We start from the raw sequence: 16,219 nt of genomic DNA, 5'->3' as shown, positions 1-16,219 counted from the left end.
CACTCTGGGTTACAGAGAGGGGCACTCGGTCGCAGGAAGGCTGGAGGTGATCAGTGAGGGCTGGAGTGGTTCCTGTGGGTGCCATGCCGGGGAGAGGGAGCGCTGGTAGCGGAGGAAACAGGCAGGGGCTTCACAGAAACGCTGTGAGGGTGTGGGGGCGAACGTGTCTCCCCTGAAGGCGGCGTGAAGGCCGGGATTTCTGGCTGCGGGTCCGGCCGGCCGGGCCGCTGTTTGTGCGTCTCCCAGGCCGCAGCGGTTGTCCCGCAGGCAGGCCCGCCTCCTCTTCCTCCTCCTCCTCCTCCTCCTCCTCCTCCCCCCCTCTGCCGGCACCCGCGGCAAACTTTAATGAGAGGCTCGGCGAGGGCTCCTGTGACCCTGCAGCAGCCCAGGACTTTGTATCCCTTAAAATAAACAGACTTGAGGACACTCGGGCATCCAAGCCGACCGTGGGGGCCGGCCAGGGGCTGTCGCCGCATGTCCCCAGCCGCCCCGGGCGCCAGTGCTGGCTGCCCAGCCTCACGCCTGCGCCAAGGCTGCTCCTGGCCCTGCAAGCCCCTAAATTAAAAGGTCCCCTCTCGAGCCCCCCGCTCAGCAGAGCTCCCTCCCCCTCCTTTCCCTTGCGCTGATCCACTTATTCGTCTGAGCAATGACCAGAGCTGACCTAATCCCCGGGGTGGTGTTTATGTGCCGGGTGCTCCAGGCTGGTGGCAGGCGTCACCCTCCCTGGCACGGGGCTGGCTCCAGGCAGAACCCCTTGTTCCTGGCCAGGGCCGAGCGCTGGCTGTGGAGTGCAGGGCTTTGGGGGACCTCAGCAGCCAGCATTACCCTGGGGCACCCTCCAGGCTACCCCCTGGGTGGTTTCCTGCCCCCATGCCGTGGCCATGGGGCTCCAGTGGGTGACTGCAGCCTGGACCACGGCAGCAGGGCATTTGCTGCTGGCTCAGCCCAGCCCAGAAGGGCAGGATACCAGGGGCACTGCCACCTCCTGCCCCTACACTCTCGTCCCAGGAGACAGGGGATCTCAGGCCCCCATGGGTTTTGCTCTCCACCATGCTGGAGATGCAGCCCAGCTTGCCCAGATCAGCTCCTAAACCAGTCCATGCTCCTCGGGGCTCTCTGCACTCCTGCCCCACACACACCTCGCCAGGGCCCACAACCAGACCCACCACCGGCACCCTCTGCCCTCAGCACGGGTGCAGGAGCGGTGCCGGCTCAGCCGCAGCCCCGTGCAGCCGTGGGGCAGGTGGCTGGGGGCATGGAGGCCTCCCTGCCCGTGGGATGGCTGCCGTCCCTCCCCCTGCTCCTCTCTGAGCGCCAGGCGAGACGGGGCTCCCAGAGGGAGGCTCCAGCCTCATCCAGCGATGCCTCTCGGAAGGATTAAGGAGAATTATTCCCCTGCGCGGAGGCACGAGCCGCACGCCAGGCCCCACCGTCAGCCCGGGCACAGCCACAGCAACAGCGCCACAGGGCCAATCAGCACCCGTCCCCCAGGCCAATGGCAGGGACCCCCGGGGGCGGCAGGCAGACCCCAGCACGGCTGCCTGCACAGAGCAGCAGCCAGGGGCCCTCCATGCCACAAAAATCCCATCATGCAAGAGGCACCAAGAGAGGCACCACTTAGGAGAAGACTGTGTAGGTGCCTTGGGCATCCCCAATCTCCCCCGGACATCCCCAACTTGCCTGGGCATCCCAAATCTCCCCCCGGACATCCCCAACCTGCCTGGGCATCCCTGAATTGCTCTGAGCATCCTCAACCTGCCTGGGCTTCCCTGCATCACTCTGAGCATCCAGGCATCACTCTGAGCATCCCCAACCTGCCTGCACATCCCCACACCGCTCTGAGCATCCTCAACCTGCCCCAGGCATCCTCAACCTGCCCTGGGCATCTCTGCCTTGCTCTGAGCATCCCCAACCTGCCCCATTACATCCCCAACCTGCCCCAAGCATCCCTGCATTGTTCTGAGCATCTTCCATCTGCTCTGAGTATCCCCAAATTGCCCCAAGCACAACCACTCCTCCCTGGAACATCCCTCTCTGCCCTTGTCCATCCATCTCCAGCCTCCCTATGGCCACCAGCTCTGGCCCTGGTCCCTGCATCTCGTGTCCCTGTTGGCACTGGAGATTCTGCTCACACCGGGCAGGATCCTGGGGGTGAGGTCTGAACCCCCCGACTTCTCAATGTCTCGGGTTTTCTTTTGTGTTGCACAAAACACACACCACAGCTGCAAATCAGGCTTCTACCCGACTCTGCTGCATTTACCAACCTTGGGTTTGCTACAGCCAGAAAATATTGAAAACAAAGAGGAAGATGTCTCTAGGAACCCGACCAGGTGGAATAAGAAAATGAAATGGGAATCTAATGTAAGGGACCAGCACCTGCTAAAAGAACAATTTAGTTTAAACCCAGGCTGAACGTAAGTAAATAATGAGGTCTGTAAACCCACCAGCTACAGATAATTTTCCCATTTCTACATTTTTACAGGTTACGCTCTCCCAGAAACCCCATATATAAAGCGGTGGATTAATCTCAGTCTTGTGAGCAGAGAAACTGCCACAAATCCAGACTGTCAAGGTCCTTGGGTCTGAGTGGGAATGGCCTCAGCCAGCTTAAAAACGCAGCCAGGCTCGGGAGGGAGCACTGCATCCTGCTGGTCTGTGCGGATGGGATGGTGCTGGTGCCAGTGCCAGTTGGTGCTGCTCCCCAGTCAGCTCTGCTGGGGTATCTCCAGGCCATGGAGCAGTGGTCAGGGCACCCTACAGGGAAGCAGGACCTGGGGGAAAGCAGGAACCCTCCCACCTTGGGTGCTGGGACCAGCTTTATGCTCCTGCTCTTCCAACGGCAGCTTTGGCAAGACAACAGAGCAGTGGTGAGGCTGTGTTGGCCACCCTGCCAGAGAATCACCCTTTCGATAAAACCCACCAAACTTCTGAGCTTGGCGAGGTTTTCTGCAGACTCCCAGCGAGTGCCCAAAACACACGTAACGAGCAGGGCTCCGGCAGCAGCAGGCGAGCAAGGCCAGGCTGTGCAGCCATGAATATATTCATTATCAACCAGCACGAGCCTGGTGAGCTCCCCGCTCGCGGCTGGAGCTTGGCTGCACGAGGAGCCCCTCTAATGAGGATAATTGGGAGCCCCCCTGCTCCACCCCCGCGCCCTAATTGAAGCAGATGGAACTGTAAAAACAATGTCACTTTTAACTGGTTTGATCTTTGGGTTGGAAAACGGAGTATTTCGTTCTCCTGTTTAATCCCCTGGAGCTGGGGCTCCATGGGCTAGAGGTGGAGGAGACCCCGGCACCACGCAGGGGATGGCGGTGAGGCTGAAGAGCCCAATGGAGGCCACCCAGCCTTGAGGCCCCCAGAGCACTGCCCTCCTCGGCCTCATGGCAGAGGCCAGGCTGTGGCTGGGCAAGCGGCGAGGCCGGTGAGGAGGTCATGGGGAAGCCACCTCATGCCTCTGCCGCAGCCTCAGCCTCTCCCCAGCAGCGCCGAGCCCCGGAGAGCGAGAAGCAAAATGGCTTCTTGGGCCGCGGTGCTGGGGGAGGAGGGGATCAGTCACTTATTAAATGAATTAATCAGGGCTCAGCGTTTTCATTTTGAAGAGGCTGCTGGATTATCCTTGATTTCTGTGGCGCTGGATTTGTGGAGATCAGGAGGGGAAGGGGCGATTTCCAACACCTGCTCCCCGGGAGATTTTACGGCAGGGAAGTGGTTGGGTTTAACGTCTCTGTCGGCGAAGGCCACTGCGCCACTCTCCAAAGGGAGAGTTAAAGATGAATGGGGCAAATTGTTCCTCCTCCTGTCACATCTCCAGAGCGGAGACAAAACCTCTTTTGACTCAGAAAACAATGAGCTTATATAAGAGCCAGCGGCCTACGGAAACCTCGCCGCAGCCCCGCACCGCGCGGTGGGCCAGGGGCCGCCCGGTCCTGCCCGTGCCCCGCCATGGCAGGAGCTCCCGGCCACCACCGGGGCAGCCAGGCCCAGCCACTGCCTGCCCAACCTCGGGCACTGTGGCCACCACTGGGTCCCACCTTGGTCCCTCGTGGACCACCATGGAGCCACCAGCTGTGGCCACGGATGGCAAAGGTTGATGTTGCCGGTTGATTCTCCCCATGGCTACCAGGAGGGGATTGCCCCGTTTCCACCCCACCGTGGGCCCAGCACGGGCTGGAGCTGCACCCCCAGCCCCAGAGCGGCTGTCGGGAGGGCGCAGAGCATCCCACCGCCGCCTGCCTGGAACAACAGCCAGGAAGATGAAAAGTGCCATAAATTATTCACTCACAAAAGAGACGAGAAGGGGGAAGAAGGGGAGGAGGAAAGCCTGCGAGGAAGGGATACTTAATACAAATTAGAGAGACCGAGTGGGAACGGGGGCCCCGCGGGGGGCCATGGCTGGGCGGCAGCGCCACATTCATTAGGGGCAAGCGATCGGCACCCCGGGGATCCCGCACCCACGACCAGGCCGTGAGTGGCAGGACAGGCCCCGGCCGTGCCAGATGCTGTGGCAGCTCCAGCTCCGCACCATTCGCACAGCCACAGCCCAAAACCCATTTTCTCCAGGTCCTGCCCGGCTCATTGCCTCCAAGATGCAAAAGAAAGAAAAAAGAAACGTCGCTGGGGGCCAGGGAGCTGTGGGGCTGGCCAGTGTCCAGTTAAGGCGCTCTATTTCCTGACTTCCTTCGTTAATGCAAACCTCGTTATGTCCCAGACAAAGTGTCCACCCTCCACCCTCCCTCCCTGGGTCCCTGCCTTCGACCAGAGCCCTCGACGAGCCAGACATCTGGCACGGCGGGACACAATGCGCGTCCGCGGGCGAGCTCGGGCCGGACAAGGCAGCGCTGTGCGGCCGAGCTCCCCCTCCTCGGCATGAAAGGTGCCCCCCGGTGCCATCTCCCCTCGGCTCCACTGCCCAGCCTGCGGGAGCAGCTCCCTCCGGCACCGGGACCTCACCGCTCCGGCCCCGTGACGGACATTTTCCCTATGCACCAAGCAGCTTTGCCACAAACGCACTCTGTCGCTCGGTTTTCCCCATCCCTCCTGCCACTGCTCCTCCGGCCACCTCCCCACTTGAGGCATGTTTTGAGCCAGGCACTGGCCTCACCGGTGGTGGGGAAGGAGGTGGTGCAGACTAAGCCTCTCCTTGTGCCACCACCGCTGGCAGCCACCCGGATCCTGCCGCAGGGAGGGGACATGCTATGGCCCCGTGCTGCCTGGGCACTGCCTCTCCCTGTGCCAAACAAACGGGTTTGGTGGCTTTGGGCAGGGTTGACGCTGAGCTGGTGTCTCCAGCGCAGACCAGAGAGACCCTGCTGCTCACCCCGAGTCCTTCAGGCAGGACAAGAGGTGAGGACTGTCCCCAGGCCACCAGGCTCGGTAGCAGGGAGCCCCGAGCCAAGTTCAGCGCAATGGGATGGTGAAGCCACCACGGCCCCACAGAATCCACACTGCACTTCTCAGCTTTGCAGCAAGAAAGGGCAGCTCTTCAAAAGAAGCCGAAAGGAGGGTGTTTATCACTGGCGAGGGCCTTTGCTCGGGAGGAGCAGACGTGCCCCTGGAAGAGGTCATGGGGAATGGAGCCACCAGCCCAGATCCAGGCAGGGAAGGGACATGCTCGCTGACTTCTGCTGCGGGGACAGCACGGTGTGAGGACACCCCGGGGAGAGAAAAAATATATGCCTAAGAAAAATAAGATAAGGTCACATCCAGCTGTTGTAAGGACTGGATGCTGGTCTTAGTCCTGTTTAGGTTCTGAGCTAGGGCTTCTGGGAGGGTGAAATCCAACACTGGTGCAGGAAGCCCTGAAAACAGCGAGGACTTTACAGCCTGGGAAAAGCAAAGGTCTTGGGGCTCACAGAGCACTTCTTGCAATGGCCAACCATCAGATGGCTGTTCAGGCACCTGCTGGGGCTTCTCTGTGACTGGCAAAGGTGTGTTTGTGTCCACCTGGAGCAGGGATGGGGCCAGCTGAGGAAAGCCCCGGTGGCGGAGGGGAAGTGGGAACCACAGGACACCCGACGCCGCCCATGGGAAGTGACCCTGGTACAGGGAATCGAGGAGGTGCCATCGCCCCACGGCCGGGTACCAGCTGTCGGGAGGTGCAGGTGTGGAGCGGGACATCACGGCTGCCCTGGGGACAGAGCCTGGAGTGGAGAGAGGATGGTGCATGGGGTCCTGCAGGCAGGGGCTGAGCTCTCTGTGCAGGCACGGGTCTGGCTTCTGGTCTGTGCTTGGCAAGAAGGCTGCTCTCCTCCCCAGAAAGCGCTCCGCTTGGTTGGTGTTTCGGAGAACCTGGTGATGTGCAGCACATCGTGAGCATCTCACCAAATAACGGTGGTGTGACCCAGAGCTGTGGGACCCGTGCTGTACCAGAAGAGAGATGACTGTGCTGGAGATGGGCCATTGCTGTCCCCTGCCAGTCCCATGGCACAGTGTCCGGAGAAGCAACATGCCCTACCTGCTCCCAGGACAGCATCCTGAAATAATGCCTGCCTTTATGTCCTTGAGGTCTCTCCTTGGAGCACTCCTGAGGGATGTCCCCAACACCCAGGAGCTTTCCCAGCCAGCCACCTCGAGGAATGCCCCTGAGGAGTGCGTGCCTTCGGAGTTAAGTAGGTTAAGAAAGTCCTTTCTCCAAGGTCTGGATTAGCCACTGCTGCTCCAGGCAAAACAGGCTCAGCAGGGACGCTGCCAGTCAAGTGAGGACTGCAGGCAGGGACTTCAGCTGGAAGGGGATCTGTCCCAACGCGGTGCCATGAAGTAATCCCATGCTCCCCATGCAGGGAAAGGAGATCTTATACCAAGGAGCTTTCCCAGCTCTTCAGAAGATTGCACAGGCTGGGATGAAGAGCAGCAACTCCTGCCCGTGGGCAATGGAGCAGGATGTACGGCCAGGGATGAGGCAAGATGTATCCTCCTAGCAGGAAAGATGGAGGTGTCTTCTACATTAATTCAAGTGCTTTGCCATGTCACATACACAGGGCTTCAGGGTCTGCCTGCTGCTTTCTTTTCAAGGCCATTGCTCTCACTGCCAGGCCACAGTGTGATGACAAACCTCACTCAGACCCATGCACCAGACCAAACCAAGAGGTTTTGTGACACTGCACTTGCCCGTGGATGCAGACAGGCTCCAAAGATGGACAGACCCCAGCTGAAGCTGCTGCCACAAGACAAGACGAGGCACCGGGACCCACACTCAGCTGGGAGCGGGCATGGAACACCTTCAGGGATAGCGATGGACACAGGGGACAGCGAGACAGCACAGCTTTCAGGGTCACTTTGCTCCAAACGCGTGCTGGCTCCCACAGACACATCCCTCCAGGATGTCCTGCACAATAGCTCCGCTTCAGCAGCAAAGGGTTTGTGTTGATCTTGCTGTCGCTTTGGGTAGCCGACGGCTTCCTGCGGGCACATATGCTGTGAGCAACATCCGATGGGGAAGGGATGTTGCAGGGAGCTTCACGTTTTCCGTGCTGGGGCCCGCAGGATGAGTAACAAAGGAAAATGGAAGGAGCTGGTGTTTGCGTGTCGGTGTCGCTGCTCAGAGCTGGCCGGTGCATCCTGCATCCCGCCGTGCACCCGCCAACCCAGCGGGAACCCCAGCTCTGCTGCCGACGCTCTCCCGACGGTGCCTTCTCTGTCCCTTACCCACTAAAGTCATTAGGTCTAATTTGTTCTCCCCGCTGTTCCATGCTGGTTGCAGCATGGCTTTACTGGGCCAAGGTTTCTGGGCACAGAGACAAACGAAGGTGTTGGCTTTCGGCCTAGCTGCTTCTTAGCTCTCTGAAGACTTCGCAGATACCTGCATATCAAAGCATGGGATGATGGTTCCCTGCTCTCCCACCTCTCTGGATTTCATACTGCTCTGCTCCTGTGCCATAGGAGAGCACTTGCTCCTCCCAGGCCTCTGAAAGACCCGGAGTTGGTGCTTCGGAACTTTAAACAAGACTCTTTTTTAACAAGGGCGTCAGATGATACTGCTCTCCTACCAGGCAACTCTTCATTAAAACTTTATACTTTAGGAAGCCTTTCACAGAAGACACACTCCAAGCATCCTGCCCGTCGGATGGCAGCAGGCAGGAGCTGTTTAGTAACTCAAAAGGATTTCTAGAGTGAGGAGAGCACCAAGTCCTGAACAACCTCCCAACTGAAGGAGGTGGCGCGCGACCAGATCCCTCTTTGGTGCTGGGATGCTCAGAGCTGAGCCTGGCATTTCCTCCATCTCCCACCACTGGTGGAAGAAGGGTAGAGCTCTGTGGGGCTGCTGTGGGGCACGGTGGGCATCCAGTTTTGGCACAGAGTACTTTGACCAGAGCTCTTGGGCTGCCCTGGCACAGGTGCTCTGCACAGGGCATCCTGGCCAGCTGGCTTCGAGGAGTGTAGAGTTCACACGGGCTGGTTACTCACACTTAGATGATTTTCTTGGGAAGGTTTTCCGTGCACACAGCCTTGGCAAGCCAGTGTAAACCAGGTAAAACACGTTTGCTTCCAAAATAAAGAGCTTTCATGGATCAAAAGAAGAGGAAATTGAAGAGCGGTCAATACTTTGATTCATCCACATTCCCTTCCCGTGACAGTAATTTGCTTTCCCTCTCACGCCGTCCTCCTTCTCTGCTCCGTGCTCCTCTCCTCTGACCAACTGCTGCTCTCCTGGGTCACTGGGCTGCTCCATCTTCCTTCTTCCCTTCTCATCCTTGTGTGTGCTTCAGTCCTGGGTGGGAGCATTGGTTTGGCAGAGGGACTGATACGAGGCCTTTCTCCCCAGCAGCATTTTAAAGCTCCAGTACAGGACAAGGGACATTTACCACAGCGATAAAACCTCTTTTCAGTCCCATAAAATACACCCTGAAGTACAGCAGCCTGTTGGAAATCTACTTGAAGGGTCTCATTAGTAACTCTGGGCTTGCCTTGCTGACTCTTTGACTCCATCACTCCTGGTTTGCCAAAGTCTACCTGGTTTAGCCTTCTGCCAGTCCCGGGGACAGCCTGGGACACTTGTGTTCCTCACAAAAAAGAAGGGACTATCTGGGCTTTATTGCTCATCACTGAACCTTACGAAAGAAATTAGAGGAGCCAAGATGGGCCCCAAACAGGACACCTGCTTCTGAAGAAAAACCACAGGGCATGAAAAATGGGAAGCATTTCCTAAGAGGCCAGAAAGAGAGAGAGGATTTAGCTTTAGTGAGAACATCTTGATTTGCCTAAATATGTGAGTCCCTTATTAAATAACTGTCCTGTTGAATAATAGTGTTCAGCAAAGGGATCAAAACCATGTCATTCTAGATTGTAAATGAGACTTGGGAATTCAGTGGTGAGGGATAAGACGGAAGCCTGAAATGTCCCAGTGGGAGAATGACAAATTTCAGGGGGTACAGAGAGACCCAGCCAGGCCACAGGTACGAGACACAGGGCACGCTGCAGGCAGAGGTCACAGCCTGGTCCCAAAGAGCCAAATGCATCTGAACACCCTTCCTCCTGCCACGGGCACAGCCCCGCTGCCAGGCTCTGGACAAGCAGAAGTGCCACTGCCTGTCCTGCCAGATGGAAACGTGGTGCAGCGCAGGCAGGTTTCACATCCTCCCCAAGGCTGCCGGGTGCCCAGTTAGTTAAAACCAGCAATTTCTCAAAACTGCAGACTTGCAATAGAAACTGAAGTGCCACAATGCACTGGACTGAAGAGAGCAGCGTCCCCGCTGTCCCTGCTGTCCCTGCTGCTGGCCACACAAGTAGCTAAAAGCCACCCCAGGGAGACCTGCCAGCACAAAAGCCCTTTCTTTCCCCTGGGGTGGTTTTCCAGCCCCCTTTCTTAAAGCAGCACCGACCCAGCCCGGGATGTCCCTCGACTCCTCCACTTCCTTTCCGCTCTCCCAGCAGCGGCCAGACTGGGGATAATGAGGGATTCAACCTCTTGAGCAAAAGCCAGTAACAGTCCAACCACCGAATCCTTCCAAGCATCACGGAGATGAACCCTGACCCGAACTCGTACTTCTACTATTTATTTACTTGCTCTTTTATTTTAAACTAGCGTGTTTCACAGAACTAACACACCACCTCTCTTCACCAAACACTTCCTCCCACCCAGCCCGTGTGTGCCGCCTTCAGCCCCTTCCAACCTCCTGCCCTGAGTGAGGAGTCACCCACATCCACCCCGTGCTCTCATCGCTGTCGGCTGCTGCAAATTACACATTTCTTGCCTGAGGGACCCCAGACACTGCCTAAGGTACAGCTTTCCAAGCGGGGAAAGCTGTGATCTGTATTGCAAAGCCCTGGCATCCTTTTTATGGTGGGACAGCCCACAGTTCAGCATTAATACCTGAGGAACTACAAGCAGATGCCTTAGGGGAGGATTTGGTGACCTCTTTCTGGAGGAGCTGGGAGCCAGGTCCCCGCACAAAGACCATCAGCTCTGAGCTGGAGAGGGCCCTTGCTGAGCAGGAACCCACAGGCTAAATGGGAAGGACTGGGAGTAGGCACTGCTTCAGAGCCTGTGCTGATATGAAATCCATCCTACAGGTGGGACACCTGATCAGAAAGGGCTGGTTAATGTTTAATAAGTCACAAAAACATCCTGTGGCAGAGGGACAGGGCTCTTCCCTCCCATTGGGGCACTCACCGTCCTCCTGGCCGTGCAGGTTCTGCGGGCTGCGCATGCTCTCGTCCTGGCTGGGGCTCAGGCTGGAGTTCAGGTGCTGGTCAGCTGAGATCCATGTGGAGTCGTTCATATCAAAGTCCTCGCTGCTCACCGATGTCTCATCCTGGAAGCAAGCAGGAAAGGGTTAACTCGCTGAGCTATTTTCTTCCCTCCTTTCTCTGGCTTTAACATCTCCTCACTGCACTCCCTCCTAAAAACCATTCGGTGGGCAGCTCTTGCCCCCCAAGAACGCTTGCTGGCCCCTCGAGGCTCCCCAAGGCCACGGTGAGCCCTTCCCTCCGCTGGGCTAGGGACGGCCGGGCTCTGCTTCCTGCCTGAAGACGTGCCTGAGCAATGGCACTGTCTCTAATTGAGGACAATTAGAAAGCGCTCGCATCCTGTAGGAGCGGATGGCTGAGCCCTGGAGTTTACCCTTTAATCTCCATCCACCCCAGCGTGTTTCTGGCGAGGCAGCGGCGGCGTGTGGGAGCTGAGGATGGAGTGCAACTCCATCGAAAGGGCTCTCGGACTCAATTTTGAAATCAAATCATCTGCTGCAACAGGAATCACCCAAGGACTGGCACCAGCAGGGAGCGGCCGGTGGGGCAGATCCAGATAGCGGCGCTGATCCCCATAGAAAGCTCCTGGAGCACAACCCCAAGAGGCAGCTCCTCCAGCTCTCTCTGAAGGGATATTGCCTCCCTGCCCTGATCAAAAATGACAACACACACCTTGGGAAAGGGCCGGGGGAGGGAGGTCCCCGGCAAGGCAAGGACACCCCAGCTCAGGCCAAGGAGCCCGGCCAGCTGCCTGCTCCCCGACGGCATAGATGACATTCCTCTCTCCCACTCCTGCAGCTGAAAGGACATTTTCTCTCTCCCTCTCGCTCCCTTCTCGCTAACCTTTACAGTACTTCGAGACACAGCCCTTGGATGGCTTCCAGCACCGGAAAGGTCAGCCACAGGATTTCAAAACCATCATCATAAAGGCAGCACTGAGATCCTGAATGAGAGGAGGGGCTGTGGGACCTCCCCGGGCTGAACCCTCCGAACATGCAGCTTGGGAGGAAGCAGATACGTGTCCCTGTATTAACACGGTCCTGCTGGCGATCCCTTTATCTGCCTTCCTTTCCCCGCTCCCCTCCCAAAGCAACGGGCAGAAACCGCATCCAGAGCCCTGGGGTGCAGGGGAACACCAAAAATGTTTCCAGAACCGCTTTCAACTGTGCTTTCCTTTGATTGAACCATTTCAAAGGCTTGTAAACTCTCTGGTCTTTTTTTTTTTTTTTTTATTCCCTCCCCCTGGTCCTGAGATAAAATACAATCCCCGCTCCCTTTCCGTGTAAGAAGCAATTGGCAAGCACCCCTCCAACCTACGCCTGCGCCTCATAAAAAACTGCCCTGTCTGGTCGCCGCTGGCTGACAGTTTTTATTGTGAACAAACAAATGTCTTTAAAGACAGGTTTGTGCTTTTTCCTCCCCATTCCTCATCCCTGCAGACACATCTGCTGGCTCGGGGCTCACGCCCGCCCCCAGCCCGCTCCCTCCATGTGCCTCCCGGGGAGTTTCCTGGAATTTACGGCTTGTGAAACCCCGCACGCACCAACGGACAGGCAGGGTTGAGCAGCCCTGTGGACGCCCTGCCAACAGAATGGGGACACCCCGACCCCCAGACCCACCTGTGCTGCCAGCCAGGTGCCCCCATGCAGCCCCCCCAGTGCCCGGGTTGAGCAGAGGTGGGAGGCAGGGGGGAGGCACGGCATCCCCCAGCTCGGCACAGCACCGCTGCCACACCAGCCACAAAGCAACCCTGCCTCCCCAGAAACTCCATCTTGCACGTAGAGGAACAGAACGGCAAAGGTCTCCCTGTTGCAAACTATAAATAGTCTCTTTATTGTAAGCATTTGCAGGGAGGCAGGCCACCCTAATATCTGGCCTTCTTCACAAGGCTTACTCAAGATTACTGTCAGAGCTTAAGAGACAAACACAAATGCCAAGGTCCTTGCTGCCCACAGTCTCTCACCTGTCCGGTGAGGAGGAGGAGCCGCCCTGGGAGCGACCCAGGATGTTTTCGGAAAGCACCTGGCTCAGGCATCCCATCTGCAAGGGCTTAACTGTGGAGGACGCCCAGCCTTGGCACCCAAACAGCAAGGGGGGAGACACCCCGCTCTCCACGCACTCACACGTGGTGGAAAAGTGGTGACATGAAGGATGCCTCGCATGCACACGCTATGTAAAGTGCTTTATAAACGCGTACAATTCTCTCGAGGTGCAATAATATTTGCCTATTATTAGAAATACTCCGGGTATCAAACCAGAAACTGATAAGCTATAAATTACTCAAGTCAAACAAGGCCGTTGCACGTTCACTGGTCCAGCATCCAGCCACCAGCAGAAAGAGCAGGTTCCTACTGCAAGACCTTGCCAGGCAGCTCTGTCCCCATGTACCCACTGTCACCCCCTGCTTTCCAGCCAGAGTTTTTCTGCTTTCCAGCACTAATACCCTTGGCCTAAACAGCAATGGGACAAACTTCCTGACAGCACACAGCTCCCGCAGCACAGCCCATCCCGAGGGAATCTGAAGCCAACTAGGAGGGTGGTGTTGGGCTGAACCCTTCCCAGCAGCAGAGAATGGCCAAAGTCGGCAGTGGGAACTGCCGAGAGAGCATCTGCTGCCTGCTGGCTCTTCCCATGTTGTGGTGCCATGGAGCTCCTCACACGATTGTGCCTCTTCCCTAAAGTAAGAGAAAGGCCCTGACCTCAAGCATAGCTCTGATGTCCCCATCACTGCGGCTCCGGCATCCTCTGCCGCCCCTTGGCTGCATCCCTTACTGCTCGCTGGGACACCAGGAGCCACCAGCAAGCTCCCTCCTCAGGACACCCCTTAGAGACCAAAGGCTGAGCATTGTGACCTCCTCGCACAGCAGTGACTCCTGGCACTGCCCCCCTCATGCCAGGGACAATCCAAGGGATGGGAGGTCCTGGCAGCAACAGCCGGAGCACTGACTGCCCAGCCACGGCCCTGGAGCAGCCCCACTCCAGTCCACTGGAGCGAAGGGATGGCAGCCCAGCACACGTCCTGGTGTCAAAACATGGGACACCAGAGCAGGATCAAAATCTAAGCTCTGGGTTTCCCCTGGATGCCAATAACCTGGCTGAAGGCTGAGCCTCGAAGCGGGCTCCACCATCCAGCCAAACAAGGAAGCGTTTCTCAACGGCAGCAACAGCCACGACTCGGAGCAATACGGTAAATCTAATCTACCCTTCCACCCTCTTTTGGCTTGCAAGTCAGGCAGCTCATTCTTTTTCCTCTCTGGGTCCTCAGGAGAATTCTCTCTGCTAATTTCTTCTTTCCTGTAAACAAACTTCAAATGAAACTTTCATTAGAAAACAGAACGCAATCCATTACCAGCGCCTGTCTCAGGACCGGCCGCCTTTTCCCCAGTTCCACGCCACTCGTGGCACCGATGGAAATGACAGTGGCTGCCCCACAACCAGCCAGCCCAGAGCCAAACCCCGAATCCCTGGCACCTCCGCTGCCGCCCTCCTCCTTCCTGCCTTTCCCAGCTCTCCGGAGAGATCTCGCTCACCCCACAGTAAAGTCCCATCGCTTTGTTTCCAACGTTCAAGAGATTGAGCGATCAAGGGTCAGGCAACGTGCGTGCGGCTCCTCTTCTGCAAGGGGAAGTCGGATCCTGCTGGTGCATTCACAGGCCACACCCAAACATCGGAGCAGGGCTCCCGGCACCGCGCAGGGTTTGGAAAACAACATCCTTGCTCCTCTCCTTATCTACAGTCCAACATTCACAGCTGCTCTGCAGACGCTCTCGCAGCCAGCGCTCTCTAACCGGCAAAAAAGGCAGGCGCTTCCCATGTGCTGGACTCGCGCTCGGCGTTTCTCTCCCACTTTTCCACGCACCCATCTTCCAGCCCCGCGCGTGCACGCCTCCGCTCAGCCTCTCAACTTCCCTCCGAGTTGGAAAAGTATTCTTCCTATTATAGAGCTGGAAACCCCGGGTACTGACAGCCGCCCTGGCCGGTCCAAGAACACAGCGAGTCGCTGGCAGATCCAGGAACACAATCAGCACCTCCAAGTCTTTAACTGCTAGACAGGGTTTCTTCACCAGTGGGTTCTCCTTCCTGGAGAACAACCTTCCATAGCGTGGGCCGGAGCAGGGCAGGGGGGGAAGCTACTCTTATAACCGTGTCTCGTAAATATATGCAAGGCTATCGGTAACCTGCTTATTTTACAGCCAGGCTCAGTTTCTCGGGGACTGCCTTGCAAGTCTCTCTCCAGTCATTTACACGCTGTGCCTCACGCTTAATATTCCAGGCTCTGAGTCTCAGGACAGTTTCTTTTTTTTCTCTTGGAGTCCTTTTATTTTAAAACATGTCCTTTCACGCCACAGCCTACTATCCCGATGGGATTTCCTTCGGCGGAGCAGGAACCGAGGCTGCTGTGTGCCATGCAACCTCCCCAGCACGCAGCCACGCTCAGCTTCCCACCAGAAGCAGCCGTGTTTTTAGAGTCAACAAAAGACAACGCGTGATCACCAGCCCCCAGAGCTGCTCCACCACACCGTGCCAGCCCTGACCTGCCCGGCACAGGCAGCCCCCAGACCTGCCAAACCTGGCCAGGGCAGAGCACCTCCCGCTCTGACCCACGGCAGCGGCACACGGAGCTTGGGGACGAGCTCTCAAGAAGGCAGCAGCCTCATCTCCGTCTCAGCAACTGTTTAAACCCGGCCCTCTGAGCATGCCAAGAAGGTATTGAACCAGATTTGACCCTAACTTAACCAGTTCAGCGCAGAGAAAGGCTTACTAATGGAAGATAAAACACTCCAGGTCAAAGACTGATGCTGCAGCCACAAATACCGTGGTGGTCATCGCTTCAAAGAGCCCGAGAAGCCTTAAAGCAGAAGGGTGTACGCTGGCTGTGGTGGCAGCGAGCTGTGACTGCGCTGCCTACTCGCCTGTGCAATTCACACACCAAACAGAACATCCCCAGCGCTCTTTGTCAGGTCACTTACATCCTTATTTACTGCCATTTCTGCCCATTTCTACGGGACCGGGCGAAATCCCGAGTATTCGTTGGTTTCTCAAAAATGGGCAAAAAGAGTCCATTTAAGAGGCGAACGGCAAATGGAAGAGGAAGGGAGGATCATCACCTCCATCCCTCCTCCCCCTTCTCTAAGAGCTCTTCTGGGAACACACACACACACACACACACCCCCATCAGGAGGAGTGTTCCCACTACCCCAAAGTGGAGGGGTGATGGAGGGTGATGGAGGGATGCTGGGGGGTGCTGGAGGGTGATGGAGGGATGCTGGGGGGTGCTGGAGAGATGCTGGGGGTGATGGAGGGTGATGGGCAACCCCAGCAGCCCCTTCCCACAGCTCCTGCCGTTCAGCGGGGAGGTGCTGAACGTGGGGGCCACCGGGGAGGGACAGGGGGACACCCGGGCGACCCGACACCGTCGTCTGTCCGTCCCCCCCGCGATGCCATGCACCCGCCTCCCCCAGCACCTGAACTTGCTCCCGAGGTGGGGACGGTGCCTCGATGCCCATAAACCGCGCGGGTGTGAAAAGGC

General features: G+C 57.5%; 1 protein-coding gene across 3 annotated transcripts in view; it reads right to left on the bottom strand.

The window, feature by feature from the left end:
* Positions 1–16,219, bottom strand: part of NOL4L (nucleolar protein 4-like) — a 55,024-nt gene that overhangs the window by 18,831 nt on the left and 19,974 nt on the right. The window contains exons 1-2 of one of the 3 annotated variants that reach the window (XM_014956690.1): positions 14,220–14,388; positions 10,613–10,754 (exon numbers count right to left, since the gene is read on the bottom strand). In XM_014956690.1, the coding sequence (XP_014812176.1) occupies positions 10,613–10,754; positions 14,220–14,237 (160 nt within the window). In that variant the 5' untranslated portion in view covers positions 14,238–14,388. Of the gene's footprint in view, positions 1–10,612; positions 10,755–12,652; positions 13,309–14,219; positions 14,389–16,219 lie in introns of those variants that run through there. The other 2 variants (XM_014956682.1, XM_014956674.1) reach the window with 2 other exon arrangements.

Source organism: Calidris pugnax, unplaced genomic scaffold, assembly GCF_001431845.1.
Source record: "Calidris pugnax isolate Ruff unplaced genomic scaffold, ASM143184v1 scaffold50, whole genome shotgun sequence".
NCBI lineage: Eukaryota > Metazoa > Chordata > Aves > Charadriiformes > Scolopacidae > Calidris > Calidris pugnax.
The sequence above is the reverse complement of the archived record's forward strand: the minus strand, read 5'-3'. Positions and strand labels throughout refer to the sequence as shown.